This window comes from Zalophus californianus, chromosome 12 (assembly GCF_009762305.2).
Source record: "Zalophus californianus isolate mZalCal1 chromosome 12, mZalCal1.pri.v2, whole genome shotgun sequence".
Classification (NCBI taxonomy): Eukaryota; Metazoa; Chordata; class Mammalia; order Carnivora; family Otariidae; genus Zalophus; species Zalophus californianus.
Window position 1 is genome coordinate 63,706,476 of NC_045606.1, and position 19,272 is coordinate 63,725,747.

Sequence of the window (19,272 nt, forward strand, 5' to 3'; positions counted from 1 at the left end):
ACCTGTTGTTGTTAAATGAATGTCACATTATTTCCAGCAGAGGTGACACTGGATTGTCTGTTTCTGAAATCCCACAGAATTTCTGCCTTGTCAACTGGGTTAGTCCATCTTGGTAGTGTTTGGGGCTCTTGCAGACCTCTGAAAAGAACAGCAAAGAGGAAGCTTGAAATAAATGTGTAGAACATTTCTATAGGCCTCCCTTTGTAATAGTCAGTGATAGTGGTAATTTACAATTCAGTAGGTAAAAAGCAACAGTTGAGGCTCAAACTTGTACTCCCCATAGTAGCGCCATCTTCCTGGGGTTGATCTGAAAGGGCAATTATGATTCCATCAAAATCGACAAAAATAAAAAGTCATGTTAAAATCAGACCTGAAGGAAGAATGAAAAGCATTGTTGTCTTTTAATAACATGGACGTTCTCTCTTTCTCCTTGTCCAAATGAAAAGAATTAAATTTGGTTTGGGTGATTTATTTAAAATAAAATATTTGAAGTAAGCTAAACAAACTTTATAAAGCTTTCATGCAAATGCTGTTTCTTGCCAAAGTAAGAGCTGTAGCCTAGAGCGGCTCCCACTCTGCCTGGGCTGGGCGTCACAGGACTATGCGTTGGGTGCCAAGAAGGCCACTGTCTGTTGTGCATATAGCACTTGGTTTAAGTAAAATGTTTTCTTACTGTGAGTTGACAAGCAGTAGGTGAAATCTCGACCGAGCCTCCCAGCAAAGAGACCTGAATCAGATAAATTCTTTGCTGGCAGAATGTCTGTTTTCAGCCATGGAAATAATACTTAGTGGCAAAGTTTTCACTGATAAGAGAGGTGTGTGAGTGTGTGTGTGTGTGTGTGTGTGTGTGTGTGTGTGTGTAGAGGGAGAGAGGGAAGGAGGGAGGGAGGGAGACACAGAGACAGAGAGACGTTGACCATGAGAGAGAATTTGATCTCTTCACCATGTACAGGACCAGAGGCAGCGAAAGGCAGCCCAGATATGGATGCCCAAACCCAGACCCCATAAATTCATTAAGCTGTGCCTGTAGCTACATTAGCCCCAGTCATCAGAGTCCCAACTCAAAACAAAAGGTCACAGTTACATAACACAGAAGCGGGTAGGGTATACTGAGCACAGATGTGCATTTAATTGAAATAACCTCAGCTACACATCCCACAAGTAATAGGAAATATCAGATTTCAGCAACTCAGGGTGCAAGGAGGCTCACAGTTGCCAGTTGACTTTTTAAACTGCCCCTCCCCCCCAGGTTAGTTTCCAACTGTGCACCACGTTGGTGCCCGAGAGGACCCCTTCCTGCTGCATGCACCCATCAAGGGTGCTGTGGAATTGCCCTGGCTGGTCTGGGCACATCTTACTTAGCTCCCCAGGCATGCCTACCAGTATCTCCAATTAAAGAGTTGTGGTAGGAGGGGGAATGCAACAACAATTTAACTAAACTCTCACCTCGGGGCCCATTTTATGAGAAATCTCCACTGACAAGAGGTTCTGCAAATTAGTAATTCTGTGTTTAAGCAAGGTTTCTGGCCCCGAGACTGTAAGCAACTCCAGGTCCCTTAACACCACGGGTCTGTCCTTAACTCAGGAAAGCAAGGAAATTTGAAACCACAGCTCAAGATGCTTGTAGAATAAGAATTTGTGGTGTTGACATTAGCCCTGCCAAGGAGGTCTTAAGCTAAGTGGCCACTGAAATTTCTGCTTGAGCATCTGTAGGTGGGTTTGTCACTGCTCTGAGGCCCAACCAGCAGACAGAGGTGGCAAATAAAACCCAACGGTGTCATACATGGTGGCTAGGAAATTCCACCCCAGCAGCAGCAGCATTGGAAGGGGCGTGAGGACACCAGTTTGTTTTCTGTTTCATATGCTGTTCTATTCTAAGGGGTACTATTACTTTAAATTTTCTGTCCGTGGGTTGATGCAAAGCTGAAAGAGGAGACTGAGGTTATTAGGGGTCATCTTTTATCCACCACCTATTGTGGTTCCTACAGGGTGTTAGTACTCCTTAAGTTCTGACTCTTTAGTTAACAATCCTCCTTCTCCTCCTCCTCCTCATCATCATCCTCATCATCAAATAATAATGGCAAGAAATGCAACAGCAGTCGTAGCAGCAGCAGCTAATTATTTATTTAGCTTCTGCTGTGTCTAAGCGTTGTCGTGGGCTATCTCTTTTGATCCTATTTATTTGATCCTCATGGCCATCTTAGAGTCAAATAATGTTATGAGTTCCATTTTACAGCTGAGGAACTGAGGCTTAGTGGTTAAGAAGAACGCCCAAGGTAAGTGTGGAGCCTGAGTTCCTGCAATGAAATCAGGCCCCAGGGCCTGGCCAGAAGATCTACCATTGACTTCTTTGTCATTTGGTACAGTTTAACAACCAGTTGCAGTTAGGAAGGGAAAAGAAGGTCTGGAGGGCTTTATGATGGTAGGGATTAGAGATTGGAGAAGGATGTTAGGAGGAGTTTCCAATTTCAGAGCTTTTCCCTCCACCCCACCCTGGAAGAAATGCCTGCTCAAGTGCCCAGGCTTTCTTCTACCGGTGACACCTCCACCTCTGCTCAGGTGCAGAGCAGTGGTACTTGGTATGCTCTGTGCTCACTGACAAATCAAACGGCTTGGTTTTCCATGTCCACTCATTTTTCTAGGTCTTTTTCCCCCCTTCTTGCACCTTAGGTATTTTCAGTGCTAAGGCGAAGACCTTTCCAAATTTTCTTACTCACAATATTAAAATACATATAGTTTTAAACTTGAAATAACTGTAGAATTTCCACCAGGAGTAAGGAAGAAGGGCAGAGTTGCTCTGTCACTCAAACTTATCACCATTTCAGCATCAGGGGATTGTATAAATGAATGAACCTTAATTTTGAGGTCAGCCCTTTCACTTCTCAGGTAAGGAAACTGAGGCTCCTGGTAGTATTAACTGGAAGAGCTGGTTGAGAACCTGCTCTCTCTCTCTCTCTCTCTCTTTTAACCTTCTAGTCCAATATTTGTTCTCACACATCATATGGCCTCCCTGGATGGCCTTTATGCTTGGGAAAGTATTCTTAATATAAATGCACCATTATTAAATCATTCAATTAAAAATTTCTTTCTTGCCTAATTTTGAAAGACTGTGTTTTGAACAGAAAAAGATATGTAAATTGATTACTAGCCATCTGGTACTTTTAGTCAAGGCTGCCATCTTGAATTTCAAGAAAGAGGCATATACCTAGTTGTTACTGAAAAAACTGGTGACCAAAACCCCTTAGCAATGGTACATCTAAAATATAGTAAAGTGACCAGACAATGCAGACTCTGAAACAAATATTACACTTTATAGATAATACTGTATAATAAATTACAGATTACTGTATGCAAAACTGAGGCAGATTTATTCCTCTCTGGAGGTCATGTCTACTATGAGCAAAATAAGAATAACAAAAATTTTTACTTCTGTTGCCACTAAAATTGCTCCTATTGCCAGCAAACATTTATTGAATGTAAGTGCGTGTCAGTCCGTGTTGTGATAAACATTCTCCATGTATCCTAACATTTAATTCTCACAATGATCCATGAAGTAGAATCTCCATTTTACAAATGAGCGATCTGAGGGTCTGAGAAATTAAATAGGGTGTGGGCAGCTGATACCCGGCTTCATGAGACTCCTAAGCCAACACTTTTAAGAACTATTATTCTCCATTGACTACATTTTTATTTGTTTCAGAGGCTTGCCTCCAAACATATATGAAGTTTGCCAATTTCTTTTCTCCCTGCATGACTAGAGAGCCATTATATTTGCTCACCTTTTAAAAACTTACCTACATTTATGAGATCACTTAACCTCCCATCCCTTGGGTTACAATACTTGAAGGTTTAGCCTTCCCTGGGAGTTTGGAGAAGTGACTCATTAGCTGCGCTATGTAGTTCCCTTTGATGTGAAGTTTTAATTTATGAACACTATCATTCTTTCTTCTTATCACAGTTCCTTCTTGGTTAGTACTCCGCCTCTGCCCCCAACCACCGTTCCATTCTTCTGCTCTGCCCTTCCACGCCTGTCCTTAGAACACGTATCTCTTCTCCTTTTTTCACCTTTTTATCCTGTGAGCTCATGGCTCTGCCTCCACAGCACCCCTTCCGTAGCTCCTCTCTCTTTCTGGTTTCTGATTTCTGATTTCTGAGGGCCTTAATATGACTTCTTGACAAGATGCTGATATGGCAAATCTCAGCTTCTAATTTTTGGGGACACCACATTCTTTCAAAGTACTGCATTTGAATTTTAGTTAACAGTTGCTACCTTTGATTCTCAGGGTTGGGAGTTGGATGGAGAAATGACTGGCTGTTTCCAGCCTCTATCTGTTGACTGAATTCTGGCACCCCCTTACCCCAGCTGCACAGGTTTGGGGCCTTATGTTATTTCTCATGCTCTTGGCATTTCTCTCCCATGTTGCTGATCAGTCATCAAGTCTGCTTGCTTGATTGTCTCTTTGTATTGTTTTTCTAATAAATAAGTTCCTTCCCATTTCCATGGCAGCCATCCTTCATCCTCTTGCCTGCAACTGACCTCGGTCTTTTCTCCTTCAGCCCTTCCTGCATGCCACTGGCCTTCGCAAGAACTTGCAAGGGCCGCCTTCACTGTCTCTTGCAGTTTCTCAAAGTTTGTTTTATAAAACACTAGTGCTGAGGAAGAGTAGTGAATAATATTTTCAAAACATGGCTCCGTGATTAAATACATGAGGGAAATGCTGGGTCAAATAAACTCAAATATGTTTCTTTGCTGCAGAATTTGCAGAGCCCTTTATATGCCAATGTGCAGGGTAAACTTTAAGGAGGGTGATGGAGTATGGAGTACCTCCCAAACTAATTTGAGCTGCAGAGATTTTTTTTATTTCTACTTATTTTGGCAGAGCAACAGGCAGGATTGATGTTTCATAGGAAACACATTAAGGAATGCTGGTTCTTTGGAATACATTTAAACTTCTCAGGCTGGCAATAAATCTCAGGCCAATTTACTTAGGCAGTTTGGGTGTCTTACATCTCCCGAAGTAACTCCCCACTCTGGTCCGATCTGTCTCTGCTCTTCTTGTGCAAGCTGCCACATGACTTGATTAACATTCTTCTTTTGGCCTAGAAGGCTTACTCGATGCTAGCCCCAAATCTACATTTTATATATCTTTTATAGATGGACTCAACTCACGTTGTCTTTTCCACAAATCTATTTTAGGTGTATGTTACAGTCTTATTCAGCCCTATTTTAGCCAGCAGTGGATGTCTATTGTATATGTCTGGATTCATATAACAATTATAAAACTAATAATAACTAGCATCTGTTACATTCTCGGTGTCTGTAATAATTTCAGCACTTTTGCAATGCTGTCTTTATCTTTATAACCAACCTGAAATGTAGTTGTTCTTAGACCCATGTTACAGGCGAATAGACGGAGGGGATGTAGGTAGTCTGTGCGTGATTTTGTAGTCATTAAGTGGCAAGACTAGGATTCAAACCCAGAACTGTCTTCAAAGCAACATACTTAATGTTTGCAAAGCTCTAAAGTGGCTTTAAAGCTGGAAGCTAGATTAACTTAAAGATGTGAAGCCCACCTCTTCAGCTCAGGTGCACAGCTCTCTTAAGTGATAAATGAGAATTTCTAGTTTGTAGACAGCAGACATGTTAAGGTCAGAGTTTGGATGGCAAGAGTGGCACAAATGCATCTTCTATAACAAGTTTGATGAGTCTCTGGTATTCTGGAAGGTACTGTAGAGGAAATGGGTAAAAAGCTGGTATAGACCCTGAATTTAGGAACTTACAATGAAGTTGGGGAGATGAACTATAAACATACCAAATAAGAGAACCATATAATATAGTTTATAATTAACTTCTAGATAGTGTTCTTAAATGGAAGGTGATGGATTCCTTGATCAGTCTTGGGACAGAGTGGTCATGAACCTCTACATCTGAGTGGATGCACTTGTGTGCATTTGGGAGGAAGAGTGTCTTCACATTTCTCCAGATTCTCAAAGAGCTCTGTGATCCCATCTAGTTAACAGCAACTGTGTAGGATGCTGTGGTACAGGGTATCGGTGGAAGCATCGAGTGATGCTGAGGAAGGCACTGGCCTCAGAGCTGCAAAGCCTGGGTTGGACTCTGTCTTTACTGCTTTTGGCTGCGTGACCATGGGCACCATGGCCACCTCTCTGAATTCATTGCTAAGAAATTAGGGTAATGAAATACGGTGTGCAGGGAAGTAGTGAGGATTAAAGGAGATAGTGAAAATATGGAAAGCATCTGGCATGGTGCCTGGCATAAAGTAGTTACTTTAAACGACTCTTCTTGGCTATTGCTAAGTTTATTAGTTTCCTATTGCTGCTGTAGCAAATTACTACAAACTTAGTGGCTTAAAACAACACATGTTGTTCTAAAGGTCAGAAGTCTGAAATGGTTCTGAATGGGCCAAATTTAAGGTATCAGCAGGGCTGCGGTTCTTCTGGAGGCTCTGGGGGAGAATCTGTGTTCGTTTTTTTGTTTTGTTTTGTTTAGTTTTCCACCTTTTTCATCACCTAGGGGCCACCCTCATTTTTTTGGCTTGAGGTCCCGTTCTATCTTCAAGCCAGCAATGGCAAGTTCAGTCCACCTCGTGCTGTGTCACTGTGACACTCATTTTCCTGCCTTTCTCTTTCACTTACGAGGACCCCTGTGATGACGTTCATCCTGCCTGGATTATCCAGGATAATCTCCCCATCTCCAGGTCAGCTGATTAGCAACCTTAATTCCATCTGCAGCCTTAATTCCTTTTTCTGAGAGCATTAATTAATTATCCAATTAGTTAACTGATTAAATAAAATCCTGTTGATAACCTGCTGTATGCTAGTCATTAGCTATTTTAGTGAGTTCAGTGTGGGCAGTTTTTTTTCCTACTAAAATGTATTCTTTAATTAATTAACCCATTCATTCAAGAAATATTTACGGATACCTCGTATGTATTATAGCAGGCATCGTTGTGAGTAATGCCAAGATGAATCCATGTAATATATAGGTATATACCTGCAATTTACAAGGCAGGGTGCCAGGCTCTGGGAGCAAAGTTTACATATAAGGAGTTTAAAGCCTGGTTTAGGAGTTAAGGATACATTTTAACTGTAAGTTAGGGAAGAAATTGATTTATCATAAGCCTGCGATGGGTTTGGTGATGATATTTTTAACCCTCAAACTGAAAAACATCATGTGTCTATCTATAGGGTAGAGCATTTGAAATAAAGACTGTCCCAGATAATCTGAGCTATGTGGTCAGTTTTGCCTTTGGGATTTTGAGGAAAGAGAAATGTCTATGGCTGAGGTGTTGGGGAAGGTGCTGTGGGGAGTTGGCATTTGAACGAGGTAGTGAAGGTTCCATGTACTGGGAACTGTGAAGTGTGGGACAGGTGCATGCCCCCCCCCCACCCCAGGAACAAAGGTAAGAGGTAGGGTAGCACTGGGCTCAGTTGGGGAGGCCCTAGGAAGTCAGCCATGACTTTGGGGTTAGATTTATTTTAGATTAGATCTTGAAGGTAGGGGCTGCTTTCTTTGCTCTTCCGTTTGGAGTTGGTGAGTATATGGAAAATATGTGAGAAGAAATTTACATTCTTAATGGTATCCCTACTCAACTTTTTAAAAAGATATATGTTAATTTCAGATGCCTACTCAACTTTTTTAAAAAACGAGTTTTTCATATGTAGATTTGTAAGTCTCTCTGGTGAATTATAGATTGGTGGGAAGAGACCCACTACCCCCTTCCTGTCCCCCCCCACCCCACCCATTCACACAGTAAAGTTAGATTAAGTTTTTACTTCAGAAGACAAAGATGCAAGATCTTCTAGGAATCCAGGTGCCACTTTGTGGAACATCTCTTGGCCCTCAGGTCCTGTGGGGTGATAGCAGTCAGGGACACCTTTGTGTGAGGCCAGAGACTCCTGCGGGGAGCAGTTCAGTCCCTGCTGGGGCACTCACAGCCTTTCTATGTCAGAGGCTTACATCATGTGCTGGAGCAGCATAAGGGCTTGTGTTAAGGGCAGTGTGTCTAATCCCAGCCTTTCCTGGTTCTTGACTCAAACTTGGCACATCATCACACACCTTACCCACCTGGGGTTCCCTGCATGACCTGGTGACTCCAAGTCCCATAGGACCTGTTTTCCTGCAATTTGTGTTGAGAAAAGTTTAAAGCTGTGTTTTTTATCTGAGATTTTCTCGTGGTTAGAACATTTCTGGACACATGCTGATCTGTGTGGTGCTGTGGTACCGTGAGTAGGAGAGACCGTCTTCTGCAGAATTAAAAGACTGAGAATGAAAGTCATTTTGTATGTTTTCAAAGTGACTTTAATGACGGGGGATATCTTATGACATGTTAAGTGAAGAGGAAATAAAATTTCATGTATAGGATAATCTTAACTATGTTAAAACACACACAAGCACATACATGCACATGCACACACACGCACATGCACACGCACACACCCAGCTCCCAAACTGTAAACAGTGGTTATTTCTTGGTCACAGAACCATGAATGATACTTGTTTTTTTCTGTTTTTGTTTGGTTGTGTTTTGGGGGTGAGGGTTTGGAGTCTATTCGATTTCTGTTATTTTCTTTATAACATGGAGTTGTATAATTTCCCCTTAATTTTCTTTGACGGATGTTTTGGGAATAATCACTGCTCTCAGAAGGAAGGCATTTCATTAGAATAAATATACTTGTGGCAGAAATACATGTACCTGATGAGGTTAGGAGAAAAATGTTGGAATTATGTTTTTAGAAGCATCCTGACTCTCTTAATCCTCATAGCAATCTTATTAAAGTAGGTAACATCAAAGCACTGTGTTTTAATCCAGTCTTTTTCATTTTTAAGACAAATATTCGTATTCTAAAAGTATACCTAGTCACTGTAAATAATGACATGTAATGTAAATAATAATGTAAATACATATAAACAAGAAAGAGGAAAATACATGTCACACATAATTCCATTACTTAAGAGAAAAAAAGTACTACTCTTAATATTTGGGTTTATATACTTCTAGTGTTTTTTTTATGCTTAGACGTGTCCATATAAGGAAAACAAACCAAAACAAAAATGGCATTTGATGGTTTGATTTAAAGGACTATGAAAAAATGTACCACTACTTGTAAATTGGAATTTTTCTCTCTATCCCCTGACACATACTCAAACAAACTTAGTTATAGAATGGTCTGTTTGTCTAGTTCGGACTATCATTCCAAGCTTTCCAGAAGAGTGTGACTGGACATCTGGACATTTTGGACTGCAGCTCATTTCACTGGGTCTGCTGGAAAAAAAAATACACACACACACGCACACACATGCACACACAAATATGTGAGCTTACAACATTCATTTGTGTCCCTTAAGTGTTTCTCTAGCTCTTTTCCTTTCCAGCTAGGCAGATTTTGTGTGACCCTGAGATTCTCACTTCAAGCCATTTCACTTCAAGCCATTCTCCAGTGCATGTGTTCACTGCTCCTGCAGGATCTGGCACAGGGACCTAGAGGTGCCAGGAAAAAGGGCCAAGGTTTCAAAATTATTTTAACTCATGATACAAATGTCCCCAAATGTAACACATAATTCTCAAGCATCTTCCTAGTCATGAAATTTTGTTGGCCTCTTCTATCTTGTTACAGAGAAAAATCATTCTGATCTCCAAACCCCTCTCTTCTACAAGTTAGGGCCCCTTGAAAAATATGTTCCCTGACAGCCCTGTTACACGTGATTTCCCTTGCCTGGTCTCCCTGGGATGTCCTTCATTGCTTTCTGCCCAGTTATGAGTAAGCTCAGGCTTCCCTAGGGCCACTGTAGGCAGTATATTTTCTGTTGCTTCTTTGAGGATTTGCTTGGTCATATAACTGGCCTTATCTATAGGTGCCCACATTTTGACTCTTAAAAACAAAACTGTAGGGCGCCTGGGTGGCTCAGTCATTGGGCGTCTGCCTTCGGCTCGGGTCATGGTCCCAGGGTCCTGGGATCGAGTCCCGCATCGGGCTCCCTGCTCGGCGGGAGGCCTGCTTCTTCCTCTCCCACTCCTTCTGCTGGTGTTCCCTCTCTCGCTGTGTCTCTCTCTGTCAAATAAATAAAATCTTTAAAAAAACAAAACAAAACAAAACTATAACAACAACAAAAACTACAGAAAAGCAAAAGGAAGAAAGGAAGAAACAAAATCACTCGTGGTCCTGCCACCAAGAAATTGACAATTTTGGGGTGTGTATTTGTGTATTTATTTTAACAGTTAGGATTAACCTATAGACAGGAGTGCCTGGGTGGCTCAATTGGTTGAGTGTCTCACTCCCAGTTTTGGCTCAGGTCGTGATCTTGGAGTCGTGAGATCAAGTCCTGCGTCGGGCTCCGTGCTCATCGGGGAGTCTGCGAGAGATTATCTCTCTCTCCCTCTTCTTCCATGCTCTCACTCTCTAAAATAAATAAATAAACCTTTTAAAAAAGGTTATCCTGTAGGCAGAATTTTGTTTTCTGTTTTTCACTTAACATGTCATAAGCGTTTCCTCAATCGCAAATGTTATTCTTACAATTTTTCAATGGCGAGGTAATAGTTCACCTTATGGATTTACTACCAAGTGCTTAGCTATTTGTTTAATTTTAGGAGACAATCTAAATATCCATTTTCTTATGGATCGGTAGGCATGGAGAAGAGTACTAGGGGAGGTAGTGAATTCTCGGTAAGTGCTAGCTATTCCTGGTTTTGGTAATGATAATTTGGATGCAGTTGTTGTCAGAAAACCAGGAGAAGCCATGGATTATCCCTGGGGCAAGGAGAAGATTGCCACTTCAGACTCTGGGCAGAAGGTGTTTTCCCTGTGCTGCTCCCAGCTGAGAGAGGATTTCTTCAGGAGTATCTCAGCTCCTTCATTAGGGTTTTGGCCTTTGCAGGCTCAGCTCCATCTGTTTCAAGCTCAAAGCTCAAAAGCCTTGATTTGTTCTGGGTTTTCTTGAGTATGCAGAGTTAAGAACTCTGAAAAAATCCCTTGTCTTGAATTTGGTGCATCTGGTGGTCACGTTAACAGTCTTTTTGTGGCACATGACAGTATTAACTCAGAACTATAATTTTCCTGATGCTACTCGGGGTGTCCCAAAGAACTGCCTTGCCCCTTGTCAACCAAGAAACACCATTTTCATGCCAGGGAAAGATTCCTTTTGTTAGACTGTGAGGGAAATATGTGATAGGACAATTTTGAAAGCAATTGCATGGAGAAAGGACTGGGACATGTGTTATGGAGTGGTTAGATAGATGGGAATACTAGTTGGAGGTGGATATACGATTGGGAAGGTGGAGGTGGGGTCCAATGTGAAGCAACAAACAGTAAAGTTGGAATCACAAGGAAAAAACATTCAAGAAAAGGACAAGAAGGGAATAGAAATGGAGGGCAAATTAAAATTTTGTTGCTGAGCTCTCAGAGCTTCTCTCCCCCACCCACTTCTTCCACCCTCTTACCTCAAGTAGTGCTTTTTATGTATTCCTTAAAGCATTTGTTCATTGAAACTGTCCTACACACCAAAAACTGTATCTTTTTGGATGTCTATCAGATATTGACAAGGAAAGCTTAGAACAAATAATTTACCAAATTCCAAATACATGTGATTTATATGGAGTCAAATGTAATTGACATATGAAATGACATAATGTATCATAACATAAAACAACATTATTCTCCAAACACTTTAGAAATTAAAAGCACATGTTTGCCTTGGAACCCATTGGTCCTTTCAGATCAGTTGGCACATCCTTCCTCTGTGTTGACTTTTAATTCTTCTCTTACATATTCAGAGCAGTTGCTGATAGGATAGTTTCGTATTCTGAACCTGTGCTGGTGTTGACTGGAAATTGATCTTTTTATTATAGTTTTTTTACCATGTGGGCTCCTTTATCTAAATGAAGTCCTCATTTCCTGGTTGTCCATGCCTCCCTGAAAACAGATAAAATATCTTTACATGGAGAAAAAATTCAATGCCAAATATCATTTAAAAAAAAGAAACAATATTTAATTTTCTATAACAATTTCTGAGATGCCCCCAGTGTCACACTTTACCTGGGTTTCACAAATATTTGAATGAATGGTATTTTGAAGTGATGAATGCCTTGGAATTTCTTAAATTTATTAAATGATTTATTAATGATTATTAAATATCAGCCCCAAAGAATGAATTCAGCTCATTTACACATTCAATTTATTTTTATCCAATTTTAGATTTTGATACACAGATCAAAATATAGGAACCTTGTATTTGTAAAAAACATAGAGACTATTAATTTTATCAGTACTTTGTTTACTAATAGTATTAGACATGTGTCTGTTTAGCAATTCTATTGATTTGTCCTTAGTAAATACATGGTGTTGAATATAATACCTTAAAAAAACATAAGTAACATTTAGAATAGCATATTTCCACATTTTTTGAATCAGTTAAATGGTAATGATACTATTGCCTTGCTGTATTGTCATTTATTTTGCTGCCTTTTATTCATTTCTGGTTTTTGTTTATATGGGTTCTGAAGTAAGGGCAGTTCTGTTTAAAAATTATCTTAGTTTCATTTCTCTATCCCTTATATTAAGACCATAGAAGCATATCAAGGCTCCAAAATAGAGATGGTTTAAAACTTTGGAAGTGTTATCAATAACTTTTAAGTGCAAAAGCACCCAACGTATTGCACGTCCTAGGACGTTTGGCCCAGACTTTTAAAACAACCAAACTGTTTTTTTTTTTTTTTTAAGTTGATTTCCACTAGTGCGTCTCTGCTAAGGCCCTCCCCTACCTGGCGGGTGCCCCCCTCCAAGTTAATATTGCAGGGACCCCTGATTTCTCTTTGAATCCTTCACTCAGTTTATGACCTGCTTTTGTCTCTCACTCATCCGCAGAGCCCGGCGTTTGCACGGTATTCGGAGATCCCCACTACAACACTTTTGACGGACGGACATTTAACTTTCAGGGGACGTGTCAGTACGTTTTGACAAAAGACTGCTCCTCCCCTGCCTCGCCCTTCCAGGTGCTGGTGAAGAACGACGCACGCAGGACCCGGTCCTTCTCCTGGACCAAGTCGGTGGACCTGGTGCTGGGTGCCAGCACCGTCAGCCTCCAGCAGCACCTGACCGTGCGCTGGAATGGCTCGCGCATTGCGCTGCCCTGCCAGGCACCGCAGTTCCACATCGACCTGGATGGCTACCTCTTGAAAGTGACGACCAAAGCAGGTGGGCTTCTGTGTCCCCCTGGCTCACCCCTCTGCCTCACCAACCCACACAGCACAGCAGCACCGCCTCAGCGCTCTGCCTCTTCCGCTGAAGACAATGTGGAGGCAGACAAGGGTTCCGACTGCAGGCATGGCCTCATCCCCACTCACTGGGGCCCTGAAGGGACACCTCCAAGATGGCACAAAAGAGTGGGAGAAATTTGCACACCGTGAAGCCTTGCAGTCCGGTGTCGGTCACACCAGTCTTGCAATCTGCTGACATCCTCGGTCCAAAAAGAAATGCTCTCCAAATAACCTCTTTCTCATGTTTTCTCGCAATGTTAGGCCCTTGATGTCCGGCTTAGAATTGTCAGTGTTTCTCCCATCTCAGCCAGTAATGTGCAGTTTCACATCTGTGAGAAAGAGTGTTTTCTTGTTAGCATCTGTCCAAGAAGGGGGGAATCCTCCAAAGTAAACCACAAATGTGTGGGTGTGCAGATGGGAGTATGCATGGCTGGGTGACCAGCAGTCCTGTCCATTCTTGACCCTGGGGAAGGTGCTCGCTGAGTTAGTGATTGTCTAGAACGAATGGCCCCACTGGAGGATGCTTAGAGCACTCTGAGAGTGCTTTCCCCCAGCCTTGGGTACGTGGAGCTGCTTGCTGCTACCCTTGCTCAGCATCCCCTATTGCCTGTGGCCTACTGGACTCTGTATTTCCACTCCATGGACAGACACATCCCCCCGAGACCAAGCTGTTCATAGGGGCTAGCAGGTTACTACTAGCGGCCCAATGAAAGCTCACATTCTTGCCTGTGGGGTACTACCTAAAGAGTCTTCTTAGAAGCGGACGTCTGCCTTTCAGAATCAGCCCCAAAGAATGAATTCAGCCCATTTACACATTCAGTTATATCATGTCTGGTTCCTTCCACGCTGCCTTTGGTTAATCCATATTGTTTGTCAATTCGATATTGAACCGCACATTCTCCTGGTGTATGCTATTTCTGTCGGCATGATACTTGAGGAAATCACCATATTTCTTGCTTTTTATATCGATGAAAATGTAACTGTAAAAGCATCAAATGCATTCCAGTTCCTTTAGATAATAAGGACCCAAAAGGGAAAGATTTGATAGAGCAGGCACTTCAGAGGAACTGTAGAGACTGTTCTCTGCTGTACCTTCAGAACGCTGTTAACTGCTTCAGTTCAAGCCAAAATATATTTGACAAATTGATCCGAGTTTATGGGATGCCAGCTTAGCTAAACAAAGGCAGGAAGCCAAGGCAAAGCCCAGGGAGCTTTTATTTAAAGAGCATAACGTGGTTTCAGTGAGAAAAAGTTAAATATTAATGTACTGGAGCATTCTATAAAGGGAGAGGGACTCCCAGCTTCACTTTGAAAGTAGCAGGTGTGAAGAGCTCTATTTATTCAATTTTAGAGGGATTAGTCCTCTTCAGAAAATTCAGACACCTGTTGTTTTAGTCAAATGACTTGTCACTCTGTAGATGTAGGCCTCAGCTTGTTTCTTTAAAGAAAGCAACAGTTTGTGGCTCCTCGTAAATTGTGCACAAGATGACTCATTATTACAGAGCAGTAATTAGAAGCACCTTGCTGATCTGTTTGCATGCCAGCTGAACACAATGGATTCTACTGATATGGAAATTATTGGTCAACCACAGCCCAATTCCCAGAGGGATCCTGGATCCTGGAAGATTGCTAACAGTCTAGGAGCTTTGATACTGTATTGCCCATGGCTGGCAATACCTTATGGAATAAGTGTCCTCTTGTCAGGATTCCACACTGTAAAAATGAGTGAAAGGTTGAGGCTGCTAAGAAAATAATAATAGATCATAAACACCATAATTAGATTAGTGAATTTAACTCTTCTAGGCCTTGAACTTGATTTTACAATTTCCTTTTTTCCAAGATGCAAGTAAGTTATGTGATGCCCGTAATACCCAGTTGAACAATTTCCCATAGCATAATCTTTCTGTTTCCGAGGGAAGAACTGTATTCCTCTGGGCTCTAAACTTGTGTTGAGATTATCCTTGGAATGGAACAATTCTATTTCCAGACACTAGTCTTCTCCCCAAACCAATCTCAGTTTGTACTACCCCTGAGGGCTATTTTCTTTTTATCATTTATTGGTTGTCCATTTAAAATACTACAATATATCCTTGGAATGTTCTTCTCCCATAGATTATCTTTTTAATTTCATAAACTCATATGATCAGAGGGTCCTTTCTTCAAAATAACAGCTTAAATCAAGCCTGCAGCTGGCAGATGGGAAAAGGGGAGGAATGACTCTTTGCCCCTGTGGTTTATGAACTCAGCATTTCATGACGGAATCATTTGGCAGAAGAGTGCAGGTGGCCATGCCACGTGGTGGGATTAGGCTGTAGTTGCTTACCTAATAACAACCGGGGTGGTACAGAGGGCACGGAGCAGGCTTAGTAGCTTGAGAAAGCACTGCTCACCCCCATCACACTCCTACCCCAACTCTTGGCTCTTAGTGATTAATTTAAAAATACTTCCTTTCTGCCATCTGTTCACTTCCTCAACTCTACCTGAGAGAGTTACGTCAGATCCACCCAAAGGCATTAGCACGTGGGAGTGTGGTTTTTTATTTTGCTTTTGGTAGAGTTCTATACTTTATGAACCTGGAGACTACACATATTTTTTCTTATTCTTTTTTCCTTTGGTATAAAATCTGAACAGAAAACCATCAATTTTTAAGCATCACTATGGTGTGTATATAGATTTTGTACCTCCTCTGTCCTTTGAGTAAACAACAGCAAAAGCAACAATGACAGCAACAACAAAAAAAAACAAAACAAAGCAAAACAAAAACAACAACAAAAGAGAAACAACTTCCTTCCCCCCCCCAGGACAAAACAAAACAAAAAACCCCTAGTGGTCTGGAGCCTGGCTACACATTTGAAGGGTAAAAAACAAGTTGGTAAAACATTCACTGGTGAAAAGGGATAATTGGAAAGTGTTTCAGGCAGAGGAGAGAACGTGGCTACTGCTTACACCACCAGATGGGACGTGTGCCTTGGCTTTGGCCTCCTGACTCTGCCAGTTATTTCTACCTAATTTCCCATGCAGAGGAATGGGGAACCTCATCCCAGCTGTAGAAAGGACTAGCCCCAACCCCTGCCACAAGGTTTTCATCTCATAAGATGCCTATTTAAAATATCTTTTGGAAGAGCAATTTTTTCAGTTACAACTTATTCATTATTTTGCCTGTCTCTATTGTAATTTACTTTGCATGGATTTTACTTATGTAGAGGGTAATGACAATCATGCAAACGCAGATGTATATGATATAGCCATAGACAAAGGCATCTATAGTTGCGTAAGTCATGCCTATACAATATGAAATTTAGATTTGGTCCATTGAAAATCCTCCTAATAACAAAGAAAAGAGGAGGAAAAGAGAGTGAATTACAAATTATTCCCTTACTGTGGGGACCATGCTTTGTTTTGTTTTGTTTTATGACTGAGAGGTCAAGAGTTTTGAGAAGAGTTTACTAGAAACAGTGGGTCTGCATCTTCCCAAACCTGCACGGACCACCAATCCATTGCATGAAAAGAACATAATGATTGGCTTGTTCACTGTGAGTTGATTTCCGATGAATTCAGTTGCCCAAAGTCTCAAATTTGTTATATCATTGTCAGTAATGATGTTGGAACTCCTTTGGATATAAATTCTCAACCATTGTGGCATTTGGAAGAATAGTATTTGCCTACTGTCTAGGAAAGAGATTTGCAGTTTGGAAAATTTTGCAACATGGAAAGTCTTTGGAAGTATGTTCTAAAAGTTAGAATGTTATATGGAATTGATTTTATTCCCTCATTTCTCTTGCTGGGCAGCTGCCTGGCTACAGGCTTCTGAGGTCATGTTTCTTCTATACCTTAGAGAGTGTATTACAAATCATATTATAGTTTGCTTGTCTTTTTTCAAAATTGTTATTTCAGTGTCTTAACTAGCATGAAATTCAGCATTTCTTTGGCTTTCCAGATTCAGTGTGTCAATTTACAGGGTAATTCATTCATTTAGTGAGTATATACTATATGCCAGATAACGTGTTAGATGGTGGGGTATGAAGAAATATAAATCTCTTTATAGGAGAGTTGTGGTTGTCGGAGGTGACACCATTGTCTCACAGAGATCCATCGAGGAGGTCAGTCCAGTGTGTGGATATTCTCAGTGTGTCCTTTCTCTGATCACCTTGCCCCATTGCTCTACTCTCTTCACCAAAATACTCCTAAGAGAGACTTTTTTTTCCTTTACAAATTTTTATTTAAATTCCAGTTGTTGACATACAGTTAGTTTCTGTTGTAGTATTTAGTGATTCATTACTTACATACAACACTCAGTGCTCATCACAGGTGCCCTCCTTAATCCCCACCACCCATTTAAACTCCCTCCCCGCCGCCTGCTACCCTCTGGTAACCATCAGTTTGTTCTCTACAGTTAAGAATCTATTTCTTGGTTTACCTCTCTCTAAGAGAGACTTTCTTATGACCTTCTTCCTTGCTTCTTTACCCAACTCTAGTTAATTGCTTTTCTGAATCCAGCTCTTCTCCAAACCAAGAAATCTTCTCTACCATTTGCCTTGGACTAAGAATGCTTCCATTCCTTTCATTTGCCATACAGTGATTTCCTTATGGGCCTTTCTGTTTATTTCTTGAGAAACCCAGTTTCAGACCACTGTTTTATTCTATCAGTAACTCCCTAAAGTGGATTTGTAACTCTTTCTTGTGGCAGTTGTGTGGCCTACTCACAGGAATGCTATTTGGCTAGCCTTCTCTCCTCTTGGAGCATGTTCAGACTTAAGGAATATTGGCTTTAGAATCCTACTTCTGGGCATTTCTTACTAATCTTACATCACTCTGATTTCGTCTTATGCCAATTTTATATCCAGACGAGATCCATTCCCTCCTTTGCCGCCCCTTTCTTCTTTCCTATCACTGCCTCATCCCCCAACTTCTGAGCATCTTCTGAACATTTTCTCACCAGCCTAATCTTGCAAGGTCTTCTGGGAGGAAAGTCATGTTGCTTTTTTCAGAGGCTCAGAACAGGGTAAATGAAAGACTAGATTTTGTTAGAAACCCAAGAGGGTAAGATTTAAAAAACACACACGGAAAACTTTCTCTTTTTTTGTTAAAAAAAGGGACTTTTTCTTGGGGCTGCCACTCTTAGGAAACAGTGACAGTGAATAAGGAGAAGTACCAGGGCAGAAATGCCCACCAACTTGTTGTAGATGTTCTCCTGGTGTTCGTGTCACCGAACTGGTACCTACTCCATCCATTCTCTGGGAAACTCAGGCCCTGTGAGGGTATTATCAGGAAAACAGTAAGAAAATTTTCCAGCACACATTTGAGACATAAAGAAAAGCTCTGACCAGGAGAGTGTGTCATTTGCTCTGGACTGAGCTCGAAAAGGCTTTATCTGATGGACAGCGTTTTCACACACAATATCAGGACTGTATGAGGACATTTCTTCTTGACCTTCTAGTCAGACTGATCTTTGATGTGACCTTCTAGTCAGACTGATCTTTGGTGTGTGACAGCATAACCTAGCTGTCTATAAGTGACATAGAAATGGCACTATTCAGTGGGGTCATAGGCTGATGGATCTTGAAGTCTTGGGCCACATATCTGAAAAAAACATGAATGTTTATAGACAAAACCTCTAGCATATTAGATGGTCAGTGTTCAGCAAACTAAGAGGAGCCTCTGTTCTCTACCTTCTGGAGCAAAGATTATTTCCTTGGTGAACAAGGTGCTTCTGCCCTGCTGGTTCATTTCTAGCACATGAGGAACTTTTCTACATGGCCTCGTAGCCTCCAGTGCCTCCTCAAATGTTGAATTTTATGATAAGCTCAGGGCTGTGAAGACTGGAAGGGTTCCACAACAACTCTACCCTAGGAAACATTGATTAAACAACCATCCTTGTCTCGGGGATGTCTGTAAAATGATGAGGAGGCAAACGTTTTCATGTCAGACATTTCCATATGAGTGTTTTCCTTTGAAGAGGATCTATTCAGAAGCTATATATTTATTACTTTAATAGTTT

The 19,272-nt window shown here is 41.3% G+C and overlaps 2 protein-coding genes across 9 annotated transcripts in view; one reads left to right on the forward strand and one right to left on the reverse strand.

Annotated features, from left to right (window-relative positions):
• Nucleotides 1-13,138, reverse strand: part of LOC113911067 (nascent polypeptide-associated complex subunit alpha, muscle-specific form-like) — a 163,041-nt gene extending 149,903 nt beyond the window's left edge. Inside the window, exon 1 of the mRNA XM_027573257.2 lies at nucleotides 12,969-13,138. Coding sequence (XP_027429058.1) covers nucleotides 12,969-13,138 — 170 coding nt within the window. The remainder of the gene's footprint in view (nucleotides 1-12,968) is intronic.
• The window catches only part of BMPER (BMP binding endothelial regulator), a 247,675-nt gene that overhangs the window by 149,059 nt on the left and 79,344 nt on the right, over nucleotides 1-19,272 (forward strand). For 7 of the 8 annotated variants that reach the window (XM_027574993.2, XM_027574997.2, XM_027574991.2 and 4 more), the window contains one exon: nucleotides 12,883-13,212. In XM_027574993.2, the coding sequence (XP_027430794.2) occupies nucleotides 12,883-13,212 (330 nt within the window). The remainder of the gene's footprint in view (nucleotides 1-12,882; nucleotides 13,213-19,272) is intronic. The other variant, XM_027574994.2, reaches the window with a different exon arrangement.